Source organism: Harpegnathos saltator, unplaced genomic scaffold (assembly GCF_003227715.2).
Source record: "Harpegnathos saltator strain DR-91 unplaced genomic scaffold, Hsal_v8.6 scaffold374, whole genome shotgun sequence".
NCBI lineage: Eukaryota > Metazoa > Arthropoda > Insecta > Hymenoptera > Formicidae > Harpegnathos > Harpegnathos saltator.
In genome coordinates this window covers 815,001-829,871 of record NW_020230177.1, presented here as the reverse complement: position 1 = coordinate 829,871, position 14,871 = coordinate 815,001, and the positions used below count along the sequence as shown (strand labels likewise).

The 14,871-nt window shown below is 44.9% G+C and overlaps 2 protein-coding genes across 6 annotated transcripts in view; one reads left to right on the top strand and one right to left on the bottom strand.

Annotated features, from left to right (window-relative positions):
* Window positions 1-1,406: 1,406 nt before the first annotated feature.
* The window catches only part of LOC109504429 (uncharacterized), a 64,577-nt gene continuing 51,112 nt past the window's right edge, over window positions 1,407-14,871 (top strand). For both annotated transcript variants that reach the window (XM_019844245.2, XM_019844241.2), the window contains exons 1-2: window positions 1,407-1,482; window positions 1,842-2,084. In XM_019844245.2, the coding sequence (XP_019699804.1) occupies window positions 1,876-2,084 (209 nt within the window). In that variant the 5' untranslated portion in view covers window positions 1,407-1,482; window positions 1,842-1,875. The remainder of the gene's footprint in view (window positions 1,483-1,841; window positions 2,085-14,871) is intronic.
* Window positions 3,192-14,871, bottom strand: part of LOC105189402 (hemicentin-1) — a 194,145-nt gene continuing 182,465 nt past the window's right edge. Inside the window, exons 9-13 of one of the 4 annotated variants that reach the window (XM_025300546.1) lie at window positions 13,775-13,913; window positions 11,514-11,701; window positions 10,857-10,990; window positions 9,869-10,094; window positions 3,192-4,144 (exon numbers count right to left, since the gene is read on the bottom strand). In XM_025300546.1, the coding sequence (XP_025156331.1) occupies window positions 4,037-4,144; window positions 9,869-10,094; window positions 10,857-10,990; window positions 11,514-11,701; window positions 13,775-13,913 (795 nt within the window). In that variant the 3' untranslated portion in view covers window positions 3,192-4,036. Of the gene's footprint in view, window positions 4,145-8,152; window positions 8,279-9,868; window positions 10,095-10,856; window positions 10,991-11,513; window positions 11,702-13,774; window positions 13,914-14,871 lie in introns of those variants that run through there. The other 3 variants (XR_003113173.1, XM_025300545.1, XR_003113175.1) reach the window with 3 other exon arrangements.

Genomic DNA, 14,871 nt, shown 5'->3' with positions numbered 1-14,871 from the left:
GAACGATTGGAATGAATTTTTTTTTCTTATACAGAAATGAAAGAGTAAATCAGTACCGAAAACCGAATATCGATCAATAATATAAATCAGTGTCAGAAAATTGTTCAAGTGCAATGACAATTTGTTGTTATTCTTAAGGTACTTACCCCTCTAATTTACTCGACATTCAATCAATTATCCCGGTTAAACGAACGATCCGTATCAATTTTTCTTTTCTTATAAAGAAATGAGAGAATAAATCAGTACCGAAAATCGAATATCGATTAATACCATAAATCAGTGTCAAAAAATTGTCCAAGTGCAATGACAATTTGTTTTCATTTTTCAGGTACATACCCCTCTAATCTCTCAAATTTAAAAATATTTTTCACTTAAAATATTATTAGACAATTAATACTCTCCTTTAATATGCTGTTTTACAAATTTTATGAAGCCTTTTGCCACTTTTCTTCACAATCACTTATATTTGTTTTCTTCATTTCTTCAATTATAACTCAATGTCTCCAAGACATTTGTGTCTACGTCACAATCACTACTTATTTGACACTCATATATGCCATCCTTCTGCTCTCGTAATAAGTGACAGCGCTGACGTATGAAACAGTGGTTGTTTTTCTCCTCAAGTTAGAGCGCGTTCCGAAGTCAACAAAAAATCGGTGCACATACCTTTTAGTTCACGAGTGTACGTGCGTGTATGGTCTGTTCTTTGTAGCTGCACTGTTGAATTGGTGCAATCAGTTAAAGTGAAACAAGTATAGGTTTTCTCACTCTAGCTTATTGCACCAGTTCAGCAGTGCAGCTACAAAGAACAGACCGCATTTATAGGCTACGTTCCGATATTCACTGCCAGCACTGAAATTCTATAGTATACGTGACACAAACTATGTATTTTCAGTATTGGCAGTAAATTTCGGAACACAGCCATAGTATCTCGTCGGTGGCTCAATTAAAATCGGCCCTGACCCCTCTCCTTCTTCTCTCTGCTCTCTGTTTTCTATATTTTCTCTTATGAAAACTGGAAGGATTATGCTATCTATGTCTTATATATCAATGATTAAAACCTATCGTCATGTTTTCGTCGTCAAGTGCCGCCCTTTTGGTAAGCTTCTAAATATTTCTTTTGCACACGAAATAGATGGAATTATTATGCAGTTACATGCTTTGAATCTTGTTGAAAATTTGTCAAATGAATCCTTCCTACCGACATTAGAATATATAAATATTTGACTATAGAAGTATCATCTGCTAACAACTATTTTCAGACTTGCTAAAATGCGTCGCGCACGGTCGGTCAACCACGAACTCTGTAGGTCGATATGTATCGACAGAAATACGGGTGTGCGAGATTCGAAATTAATTTGAAATTGGTGCGTATGCACTACAGTTAGTCATGCAAATGGCCGGCGAAAGATAACAGTTACGCACATCGCTCGAAGATGTGTATCATTACATTGAATTATGGAGACGAGGAGCAGCATAAGAGTACGTAATAATTACATTCAATGTAACAACAAAGCGATGAACACCGTGAATCATACGATACGTAAGAATCATTACGATATGAGATAAAAGTCCGACATCGTAACGACATCGCATCGTTACATCATGAATTTTAATGGCGCTCACTTGCTAATTCGCCATTGACAATTTGATCGCTTCTGTTCCAGTTAACCGAGATGAACTTTAAGCCCTTTGCTATATCGTCATGTTAACGAAATTAAAAAATTAATTTATTCTACCCAAGGAAAGTTTTCTCTGTTATATCTCGAGAGAGAAAAAGCAATTGTTTCGTCAATCTAATATTTCTCCATTTGTTCCTCATTCATTTTGCGTTTCTACAGAATTAACGCCGCCGTGGATGGTGATGGAGCTGTGATGCTGTGTCCCGTATATTTCCTACCTTCATACGGCATGTTCTATTCCGGTTGCGAGATCTGCTGCGACCTCATTGCCGACGAGCACCATACATTGCACCATGCGCGTTCCAGTCTTCCTCAGTTTGCGCCGATAAAGAGCATAGAAACCGGACGGCGACGTGTCGCTAAGCTCAACTGCAGTTCAACGACGATAGCGGACGATCGGTGGTGAGTAAAATAAAAACAAAAAAATGCGAGAAATCGATAAAACCGAGAACTTTGCTCGATTATACGGGGGCAGCGGGAATTTGCGACAAAACGAAACGAAACAAGAGCGTGCGCAGGAAAATACACAGTCATTCGCAAACTGTTCCGAAGGAACAAACCTCTTTGCCCCCCGTCGATCGTGTTCCTCTCTTTAAGCGAAAAGTAACTTAAGCTCAACGGCGCGCTTAAAAGCGTCTCTTACATGCGCGCTCCCGAGGGCATCTATCAGAAGCGTTTTCTTCGACTCGCACTTTAAAATTCTCACCGGTTTGCAATTTTAATCCTCCACTATTGTGGAATCGAATTTGAATAACATAAGACTCAACGTCGAGAGAAACTTCGATCGTCGCTGAGGAGCCCGCCGGCAGGTCGACTGAAAAAAGCAAGGACGTCTCGCGACTTCCCCGTCGCGGTACCTGCGCGAGCTGTAGGAGATGACCAGGAAAGTCGGGCTGTCGCGAAAAACGTCATCTGCGATTGCAACATGTGTCTCGCGGCAGATGTCTTCGTAATTGCGCAGCGCGTCGCGCGATATGTGAAAGGCAAATCGGCTTGTTGCAGACAATCGCTCAGTCCACGGAAGCGATTGTCACTGCATCGTCGCGAAATAATCGTGGCGCGAGACAATTTTAAAACGCGTTGACAAAACTCCCAGATATCGAGATACATTCACTTTGCCACGATGAGTATCGACTCGGTGACTGATGGTGTCACGGTAAGTATACGATGAATATAGATGAATACAATGATAAATATATATACAGAGATCGATAGTAGACCGAAAGATACGGTGCGGTGATATACAGAAAGTACAAAAATTCGCGTGCCGAAATAAACAGATCACTTCTACGCAGCGGAAAGAAACTCTCGAGAGAATAATAATATGTTTCTATCACTATCGGCTAAACCTTAACCTAAGTTTGTCTTTATCCGAGTAGAATTTAAATTCGGGTTAAAATTTAATCGACGTTAGCAGACACCATAAGAGCGTCTCGATTTTTCGTCTGCTCATTTCTTCGTGGTTTCATATAGATGGGATTGAAAGTAGCGGGGTTTTTATATACGATGTTGTAAGTTTATTTTTATAACAAACACGTTCGATATTGTATATATTACGATCAATGGCAATTCGGTCTATGAGAACGCTGCAAAACCATTGTGAGAGCAATCGACGCAACTGAAAGTCTCACTTCTCAGCAACGGTCAAGTATCGTCCACGAGCTCAAGATGAACACGACTTGATAGAAAACATGTCGTTACGTTTTAAAAACTTGCACTCTAGTTTCCTTCGTATTTACGCACAAGAAGAATTTTTGTTAGACTCACGTATTTGCAAGCTCGCGGACGATGCGCGCTACCTGCCCTCAAAAAGCGCTAATAAAAATAGCGATTGATGAAAATCATTGCTTTATTAAAATCGCCGTGAGCGTTATAAACGGACACCTCGCATTAATTCTCGCATTAATTCTCGTTTCTCAATTGGTTCTGGGGATCATGTCGATCGCGTATCTTATTTTAGAGGAGTTCTTTGGCAGTATATTTCGTGAAAGATTTCGTAGTTTCCGTCGTTTTCGTCGTCGTCGTCGTCGTCATTGTCGTCGTCATCGACGAATTCGCTCGTCTCGAGTCGTTTATAATTATTACATGCATATACCGTGTGTGTACGCGCTTTTCTTAAATTATAATCCATACATGTAATAATCGACGATGATAGAAGTAAAACTACAGCTTTAGTATTTGATTTCGTGTCATTTTTGTGTCACTTTCTTCTCTCATTCAGCCTTATGCTATCTCGCTTCTGCACTCTCTCTCTCTCTCTCTCTCTCTCTCTCTCTCTCTCTCTCTCTCTCTCTCTCTCTCTCTCTCTCACATCAGCGTGTATATCGATACAAAATAAATGCAGTAAAGTTCCCTCAGTTGTTCGAGTTCGGCTTGAATGTCGTATATTGCGGCGGCTTCTCGCTCTTGCAATGCGGCTTCAACGTCGCTAAGCGATCGGGTTTGAGAAACAGCTGCTCCCCCTGCACAATCGCCATCTTAGGATCATAACCCTCGGTATTTCGCAAATTTTCATTCGCATTAACCCGCTATAGCTCGTGAGCAACTGAGAATCTTGAATATTTATTATCTTAGTCTTCGTGTGATTTCGGGTATTAGAAACTCTGTCGTAAGAAAATTATTCCTTCGTGTCGCTAAAGCTTGCACGAAGAAAAAAAGGGAATAGTGTTGCAAAAATCAATTCAATATATGTGTACAATTGTGAAGAGACAACAAGATCACGACGTTGTCAAAATCAAACAAGAGAAAAAAAACGTTCACGAACATACGTCTGTTCCATGTACTGCTGAACTGAACAGCGGAGCTGAAGAGGGTTAATGTGAACTTGTTCCTCGTATATATACATACGCAAACAGAGTGCACTGACGCGCACGAATTGCTACCATAACGTTCTACGGGTTATTACTTGCGGCAGTCAGGAATATAGAAACTAGCATAGATGTGCAATCTGTGCAATTCTACGCGCGCTCGAAAACGTAGCGCGCAAGGGGTAAAGTCTCGTGGGCGCAGGGTCTTTCTCTACACTCCCGACGCAACGCAGGTGCCAAACAGTCCAGGCTATAACAGTTAGGGTAGATCCAGCATGACAGGCAGAAACCGAAACTAAGGGAGTAAATACACAGTACGTAGTAGGTATGTGCATAGTATGTAAATGAAGACGTACACGTTCACAAACCCTATGTATATAAATATTATACAGATTGTATATAAATATTATTATACAAATATATCGTGTAACACGATATAATATTGTGTATATTCTCTCTTTATCGAAATATTATGGAAATCGTGAATGATAATTATATAATTACTTAATATATTCATATATATGTGTGTATGTGTGTGTATGTGTGTATTACATATAACTATATAGTTATGTAATAAGAATACAAATGACTATAGTAACGAGCAATAAATAACTGCACGAGTGGCGATGAACAATGAATAAAGACTAACGAATGACGCGACCTCTTGTACGCGCGATATACTTCGCGGCAACGTGCAATGTTAATCGAGAAAACACGTTTAAAACAAACAGAATCCGTGCTTATTACTCTACGTAGATTCGGAAAGGCTTCGCGCGCGCATAAGGAACGGGAAGGTATGCGTGGGTGCGATGACAAACACATACGCACACATGTGTGATCACCTTTTAATGACAACTTTATACACGGAAGAGAACTCGAGAACTCCTCTCGGAACTATTTCATACGCCGTACAACGGAGTCCCATCATCATATTATTAGTCCGATTACAGAGTCGGTGTAATTCGCATCAGAACGACGACGGCACAACAGTCAGGAGATACAATACAAGTTTTACTCGCTATGGAGGACGATTGATCGAGGTAACAGCAAACAACGGTGCGTCGTACTTGGAAGAGGGGTGGGAGGGGGGTGAAAAGTAATCGGTGGAAAATCTCTTTTTTTCTCTGTACATATCTCGTAGGGGTGCAGGGGTACATACAAAAATGCAACTCCGACATGCTCGGATGTTGGGTCGGGCGACGCGCTCTGAAACGATCTATACAGTTTGGTTCCCGTTTCTTTTTTTCCTTTTTTTTTCTCTCTCTTTATCGAGAGTTTCTGAGCCGATAAATCATTCGTACGACTATACTATACAACTGCGAACAAAATCACGTCGGCTTAGTTGTTGTAGTTCAAACTACCGCTCGTAACAGCGACATAGAGATGCACATGGCAGTGTTGAACGTGAGTGGCCGATTACATCGCTGTTACCGCCAAACTTTCATTGATTGGACGACGATTCGGTGTTTCAGATCGTGATCTAAGCGAATATATATATATATATATACGCGTATGTACATATGCACTTAGCGTTCGATTAATAGTAATATGTATATCATCGTTAAGTCGTAATGAGCATAGTTTCGGCTAATTAATATCTATTATACAAACACCTTTGAATGGTCTTCGACGGTTCATCGGCATCTCGAGTGTATATACGTAATATCAAGGATCGAACGAAAAATATACAGAGAAGAAAAAAGAAAAAAAAAGTAATATTTTCAAATATCGATATTCGCTAACCGCGCCTATGACTTTTAAACGATCGAATTAAGCATGATCGATTCACAATTATCCTCACAACCGTATAAATCTTTCAAATGATCAGATAATCTCGATGCGCGATCGGCCGTCGTAAAAAGTGCGTTGCTACTTAAAGCGTAAATTTACTCGTCTCGATCGAGTCAGTCTTACGTTCTTGAATTTCGCAGGACGCGTGGCTGCAGAGGCTGTGCTTCTTTATGGTTGTAATCAAAATTAAAACAGGATGAGAAATGAACCGCTTTCGCGAGAAACGAGCGAATTCGGGAGAATCGACGACGGGGGATTCAGGTTTAACGAGGGTTGGTCGTGACACGCGACTCGTCGATTCTTTTCGGTTTTCCCGAGCATGAAACACTTTCGAAACGCGTAATTAAACGGGCAATTAATGAGAAGACGCGATTCACACGTACAGGGAAGATTTTTGACATAGTATTCGAGCGTTTATTTATTACTAGGAGACTTCTAACTATAAACGTATGATTTTCTTTCTATAATTATTGCTGTGGGAAACGTGCAAAAGAGACACATGGAACGTTTGGTCTCAAATCTACAACTTTACAGTTGTTGGATCAATCAAAAAGTTTGGTTCGATTTTTTTATCGTTTGTCTTTATTGTGCATACAGCGGGAACAAATTATTCGTCAGTTAAGTAATTAATTCCGTCATTGTCTATGATCTTTTGTCAAAGATTCGGCAATATGCTTTTAGCGATATAGACGCTGGCCGATTTACCATCAAGAAAGGCAAATAATCGAACCGTATTTTTTTTTTGACTGACCCAATACTACTTTATAAGTTAATGAAAGGAGATTATGTGCTAAATCACACATAGTGCTCGTTGACAACGATTGTCGATAAACGCTCGAGCGTTACATCCAACAATTTGGCAGTTGAGTTTCGTCTGTGACGTTATAGAAACGTTCCTTTCTCGTTCTGGTGCAATTAAATCGCACGGTTCGACGCGGCTTGACGCGCTCGTCGAAGACACGAAAGGAATCAACGAGTCGCTCTCCTTGCAAGATCAAGTATTCTACTTCGCAAGGAGTAATTTCCACTTGATTTGGCTGTTATTTCTTTGTTTTCTTCTTCTTTACAAGTACGAGATAGCATTAAACTGTATTCTCTCCTTTCCTCTCTCTCTCTCTCTCTTGCGCGCGCGCGCACGTTTAATCGTCCATCCTGGGCGGCGTTATCGTCAACACGCGTTCTACTTATGTACATCCATCTGAATTAAATTACAAACAAGGACATGGCGGTAATTGGTGGTGGGACGCCCGGGAGCCGGGATGCAACCAAATGCATGCGTAATGCACCCTACCGAGCGCATAAATCACTCAAGTGACTATCGCGATCGGAGAACGTGATAGTTCGATACTTGCGCGAGCGCGAGCATGAGCGTGAGCGTGAACCTAATCGCCGCATAAGTATTTGTAATAATTTCATGTTTGGATCGTCTAAAAACTTCCCGCGCAGATCTTTGCGAAGAGGCGACGTGTTGGTAGATTCTTCCATGCACAATCGCAATAGTTATATCATAAATAACGATCATAACGTCATGATAAACTTTTACGCGCGTAATATCGCGAACGGGGAGATGAGTGTAACGCGTTAATTATATACTTTCATCAGTCGAAGTGTCAACAAATTTTTGGACGACCCAGTAGGAGTGTTTGCGTTTTGTTTACATGTGAATATGTGTGTGCGTTTGGTACATTAAAGCGTAATGCGTGTGTGTGTGTGTGTATGTGTATGTGTGTGTGTGTGTGTGTGTTTATATTTATACATCTCCATGTTTGGTCATGTTTGCACGAGTGACTGTTGAACATGTATGTGTGTTTATATATGTGCATGGGTATGTGTGCGCGCACGTGTATACGTATCGAAACACAATACAATATTTTATTTATATATAAAACCTTCGAGGTCTTTCCGGGAGAAAAGGTGGAAAGTTTGTGCTCCTCGTTCCTTGCCTTTTTTAATCCGATTTAGCGTGTCCCGCTCCTCGTCCTGTAGAAGGAATTTTTCCTGCGCCAAGATTGCTCGCTCATTGATTCAATTAATTGACATATATACGAACGTGTGAGAGGGGGGGGGAGGAAGAAGGTGAATAGGTGAGTGAGCGAGTGGGTGGGATCGGAGAGCGTCAATGTTTAAACAAGCCGTTATTTTACTTTCCTCTCTGCGTATACATTCCGCTTGACGAACCCCCGCACACACGCGCACACACACACACACATTCATACACACATACACACAAGCGGACAGTTGGAAAATAAATAATACTGGCAGTCACCGACAAACAATCCGGCGAATTAACGGGCAAAAATAGGTCGTGGTACCGACGAGCCGGCGACGCAGGTTAAATCGCTATGCATAATCCGAACGGCAGGAAGAGAGAGGGAAGGGGTTAGTTTCGCATTCAGGTCAAGTCGCATGCACTTGCAGTTTCGCTTTCGCGAATTCGAGATTAAATTTACACGCGCGTGCTCCGGTCGGGCTGGCTACTGTCGGACGAGTGCAAAATGAGCAAGCAGCTGAAAAAGTATCTCGTTGGTAGCGTAATAGAGAGCTACTGCTGGTGACGTGTGTTGGTCGGTGATTCGGCGAAATTGAGTGAGAACTCTGCAGCAGATTTGATACACTGTACATTAACGTGGACGGCTAGAGTTTTGCATTGCGAATGGAAATACGCGCGCAAATCGGAGATCGAATCGCGTTTTGTGATTAATCGTGATTTCTTGCGCAAAGATCGTGCCACTGTGAGAAACATATGATCGTTCATTGTTTTGATAGCGAAATGACTAACTTTCCGACTCGAGTTTTAATCCCCGTAAGTTCAAAAAAAAAATGTTCGCCTGATCGCGCTCTCTTGATCGATCTCTTGTGCGATCAAATTGTATACTCATAAAGCAACGGTTCGCAATACGATGGATATAATGTATCATTTACACAAACTTCCTCTTTGGCAACTCTCTAGACATGACATATTATTACATACGTACTGAAGAGCATGTCGTGCAAAACTCTACGAACAGCCAAGTAATAACCAACTCCGAACGTCGAAAGGACTCAAAGGACCGTGTGTGTCTGTACATGTACGTGTGAGTATGTGTCAAAAACTTGCTACGAACTTTACGTGCAATTGAGAAGCAGCGGCGTGACACGTCAGGGACGAAAGGAAAAGATAGGAACTGAATAGCTAAAATAGACAGACAGACGGATAGATAAATAGACAGATATGGACACAGTTAGGCAGATGAGAAAATAACGAGACGGGGAGAAAAGTGAGGAGGAGAGAAAGATAGAGAGAAGAAATGTAGCAAAAGTAGAGAGAGAAAGGTAAGGAGAGACGGGGAGAAATAGAGGAGACAGGAAGAGACAAAGGGAGAAGGAGAGAGGGAGAAAGAGAGACAGAGAGAAAGAGAAAGAAAGGGGGAGAGAGAGAGAGAGAGAGAGAGAGAGGTGGGGAGAGAGAGAGAGAGAGAGAGAGAGAGGTGGGGAGGGAGAGAGCAAAGAAAGAAAAATAACGAGGGACGCATCGGGACTCATCTACACACTGTGCGAAACAACGGGTTCGGTTATTTTTGTTTTTGTCTGATTGTTAACTTATCTGACCTGCAACGTGTATTGTCCGTGAGGTTGTCCATGATGATGATGCCTCTGATAATGTTGTTGCTGGTGTTGCGGGTCATGCTGATAACACTCCTGCTGATATTGCTGCGACGGGACGGGCTTCAGAACGTGATTGGCTCGTTTCTCCGGGACGAACTGCTGACTCGTACGCTCCATCGTATCCACCGCCAAGCGTGGATCCTCTATCATCGCGTTGGAAGCCTTTGTACTGCGGAATAGCGTGCGGATATCATTCCGGTTTCGTTTCATTAGATGCTTTGTGTGTACCGCATTCCGCGTGGCACACGCGCGTGAGCGAGCGGGCGAGCGGCAATGTTTCCCGGGGGTTACTTTTTAAAAGCGCTCTCTATATATGTCTCATTTACTTCGAAAAGAAACCCCAGACCGTAGGAATCTGCGCATAATGTCAGGCTGTCGGACAATTTATTAATCTTGTTACTCGGCACGTTTCTCTCCGAAGCAAGAGAAGAGAGTTCTCTTCGTCACGGATGGAGAAGAAGAGAAAGAAAATGATATATTTTCCCTTTCTCCTGAAATTAAACGCGCGAAAATACAAAAATTCTTAAATACTGCCATCGAGAGGTTCTATTCTTTTTTTAAATTAAATCTTAGCGTGCTGTGCTCTCTCTTTCACACCTGCTGACAATACGCGAGAGAATTCAGAAGAGAGCTTCGGAGAAAGAGAAAGAGGGGGAAAGAGAGAGAGAGAGAGAGAGAGAGAGAGAGAGAGAGAGAGAGAGAGAAAGAGAGAAAGAGAGAGCGAGCTTTCCATCCCCTCGGTGAAACGCGTGTCTCATCGTAGCGGGAAAATCCCGAGTCCCCGCGTATGCAAATTCGCAGACACTTTTGCACGCTTTCGCGCTCAAATGTACACAATATTGGAGCATCGCGCTCGTGCTCGCGTGATCCACGGCGCAGGCGGAGCGTCCGCCTGTATAAATCAGCGCGCTGCGCAATATCGCGTGCTTACCAATGCACTTGCTGCAACGTCGGCACCGTGTTTCTGGCCACGCAGCACCTATCCGAACGTAGGAAACAAACGAATCCCATTATCAGTACCGAGAGCACCGTGAATCCGGCTACGGCGCCGATAACGAGCGGGATCTGCAGCAGAGAAAAATACTCTGTATGCGCGCTGCCGCCGCGCGGCTAAAAACATTCTTCGCGCGAGCGCGAGTGCCGCCGCGCGCGCAGCGGCCGTCATTCACGAGGCCGTCATTCACGAGTACACGAGTGTATTCCCCGGCCTTTTGTTCGTTGCACCATGCCGTTAAATATTTCAAAATGCGTTTCCGTGCCAGCGGATTATCGTCGCGGCGTTTAATGACTCCCCGCGCGGTGGGTTGTATAAAAATAAGAAAGAAGAATACACGCGCGCGATCGTTTTTCGCGGACCTCGCTCCGGTTCGCTCCGTCGAGAATCCACGGGACGAGGATTTCATCGACGCTGATATCGCCGCGCTTTTCTCCTTTTCTTTTCTTCGTTTCTCGCGTGGGCAGCTAAAGTGCAAGACACGGTGCGTCTAACATCGATTAAGACGTTAATCCGCACGTACGACGCAACAAGCATGCGCGGCGTTTCGCTTTTCGCTCTTTTTTTTTCTCTTCTTTTTTTTTTGTTTTTTACCTGACCGGGTTCGTCGACTCTCAGCATGAGCGCGCGCCTGTCGCTGCCGCGGTCATTCTCCACGATAACGTGATACAGCCTTTGATCCTCCTTCACCGTGCTGGTCAGCTCCAAAATCGCTATATAACAGTCCTCCGAAGCCAACGGCTCTAGATCGAGTGCGCGGTAGCGCGGCTCCAGGACCTCACCTAACGATAACAATAGCATCCATGCATCTCGACATAATTTATTCCGTATATCCGGGTTCTATGGTCTCCCGACTGAAATAAAACGTGGCAAGGTAACGGAAGATTAATACGCGAGTTCCGTCAGACGGCCGGAAGAAATCATAGGAAATTAAGCAATAAGCGATCGAAAATTAATCAACCGAAAGACATGGCGGCCATGAGACAGCGCTGTTGACTGAAAACAATCTCCTGGATTGCAAACGAAAGTGACATATCTCTCGCACGCACACACATCGGACGTGTAAAGAAATTTCTCGGGTATGTCGCGCGCTCTCCGGCATGACGCGGAGCAATTATTCGCAGAACCGACGAAGAACCGTGTTAACGGGTTAACTAATTAATTCGCCTGATATTTCGAGCGACGACGACAGATGGCGGATGAGGAGGGGAAGGAGCGATGGGAAAAATTCAGGGCGTGAGTATCCGGTGGAGAGCATCGATTTGGGGCCTCGCGGAAATTGAACGGATGTCTCAAGACCGAACCGATCTCGTGACTCTCGGGTTACTACGGGCGAATGATCAATTAACCAAGGGGGTAATTGCGAGCGCGGCAGGATCGTCGATAAGGTATCCGTAGGAGTGCCAATTATGCCGGGAAGCGCGCGGAGGCGGCGGGAAAAGGAAAAAGGAAAGAAGGATGTATACGAAAGAGCAATCCCGGGGAAGCTCGAGTGCCCTCTCCGTTCGCTCGGCGAGAGTGGAAGGAAGTTTAACGGGTCTGCAGTTCGGTGAACGAGGCAGAAGTGGTGGTGGTGGTGGTGGAAGAAGAAGAAGGAGGAGAGCTAGAAAAATGAAGAGAAGAAAGAGGGGAGCAAAAGATGTAGAAGAAGAAGAAGAAGAAGGAAGGCAGTCATTTATAAGAAGACAAAACAAAGGCCGAAGCGGAGAGTTAGCGGTTTGTTGCTCGCGCGCGGTGACGGACGCCTCTCTCTCTTGGTTTGGCAAGGCGGAGGCGGGAGGGTGCAAGAGTACCTCGCGTAACGAGATGGTTGCGTAATGACCGCGGCGAGGAATCGCGGTGAAAAGTCGCACGACACGGGAAAGGCCCAGGGACGAGAGTCAAAGTGCGCGCGGTTAAAGCACATAAACGCAAGTCGCTGCCCTCGGCGCGGCCACAGTAATTTCGCGCGCGGACTATGTACCGCGAAAGCGGAATCCATCGTGCACGTACATGCATCTCGTCGTCCGCGCATCTCTCCTTTGCGTTTAGGGAGATAAAGGACGTATACAGTTCAATCTGCTCGGGCCAGCTCACGTGCGCGTTATCGTGTTGCGAAAAGTGAAACAAAGCGGCCGGGAGATCAATGCGCCCCTTAAACGCTAATAGAAAGTTTCCGTGAGTCGGCCCATTAATTCCCCTTGGCCTTTGTCGGCTTCGCGAGCGCCGCGCTTTGCCGTTTACTCAGTTGTGTGACGCACTTGTCGCTCTCTACGCGATAACGCTGCTCCGAATCCTTATTTTACATACCGGTAAACGATCGATTAATCCTCCCCTTCCTCCGCCTCCTTCTTCCCCCACGGTCCTTCGTTAGCGCGGATGGCTCGATATAGCAATTTGTGACGATGTCGTCATGCGTATTTTTCCAAATAGTGACGCTCTTTTTTTCTTCTCGTCGAGCCCGCTCGTAGTCTTGCGCAAAGTACACCAATTAGTGAGAAATCGAACGTTACGTCAGGCGCGAGACGTCTCATCGGAAGAAAATCGTCGGAGACACGAGGCATTTAATACATCGACACGACCGGCCGGGCCGTGTCGATGTATTACGAGGCATCGGAAAGCCGACCGCGCGCGTTTGCTGGAGAAACAAGGCAGCGTCATCCAAATAACGGCATTTTTCATTCCGAAACCCGACTCAATCATCAGTCGCTTCTCTCGCGCTGGTTTTTCACTCACCCCGCCGGTGCGGCAGAAACTGAAAAAAACTGAAAAAAACGCCGGCACGTGTAACGAGGAAATGAATAAAGAAGACCGGGGGCAAAGGCGAAATGGAATACTTCTCGTGCGGGAGTTTGTTTTGGGGCAAGCGGTCTAACCGGCGTGCAGTCTGGTGCTGCCCCATTCCCAAGCTACGAGCCGCGGCTTCGGGTCGGAGCACAGTCTGATCTCTAATCTGGCCGGGCTACCCTCCGTCGTCGCCACGACGAACTTCTCCGTGATGGCCGGCTTCACCACCTGCGACACGCGTTTAACGTCCTTTGAATAGAAAGTTCGTCTGGCTCGCCTTCTCCGCTCCTTCCATCTGCGACGCGATCATCAAACGGTGTACGTGAGCCTCGTGGTTCACCTTTCACGTGGAACCGCTCGTGTCGCTCCTCCGACCGCCGCGACGAGCCATGAAGCAAACTGGGGGAGCGCCTCGTAATGCGCGCAGATATCGCCGAACATATCATCGGGACGAACGCTCGTCTTTCTCGCTCGTCGTAAAACGGAATGCGCGCCTGTTCGCTTTTTTCTACGCGCAATTGCCGCGCGGGCATCACCGTCAGCAAATATGTCCGCTGTGTCCCGTTGATTTACGTAGAAGACGCAGCAAATTGCGCGCGACAAATTAAATATGCAACCAACAAGCGAGTCTCAATTACGAGCTAACGAATTTACGCGCCGTACGCGATGAATTCATTTAGCGCGCCTCCGGACTTTCGGTTATTTCAACTTCCGTTCGAGTTTTGGAATAATCGGTGCGGACATCGGCGCGGCAGTCAATGTGTTAAGTGATGCAGCCTTAGCATATATCCGACAGGTCGAAGAGGTCGAATTAAACCGCATCGCTGGCCATCGTTATACAGCGCCGAAGTTACAGATGCAAGTCTATTATTTGCAAATTCCGCAAGAGAACGATATTTGTCCGACGCGTCGCGTATCGATTATATATTATTTATATCGAACGCGGTTAAAAGAAACAAAAGTTGCGATAATTGATCTGCAACATTTGCGAGACTTTCCCCGCCGATTTACAGAACCCTGGCTCGAGGATTACACGCGCATCCGCGAGTAACGCGGTTCGCACAAAAGCCGTCGATCGCGTTGGGTGATATAAATTCGTCGACGCATCGCTCTTCCAGCAGCGGCGCGGAAATGTTTGCAACGAGAATCGAAACATCGCTGATGGATCGTTGCAATCCTTTTTATT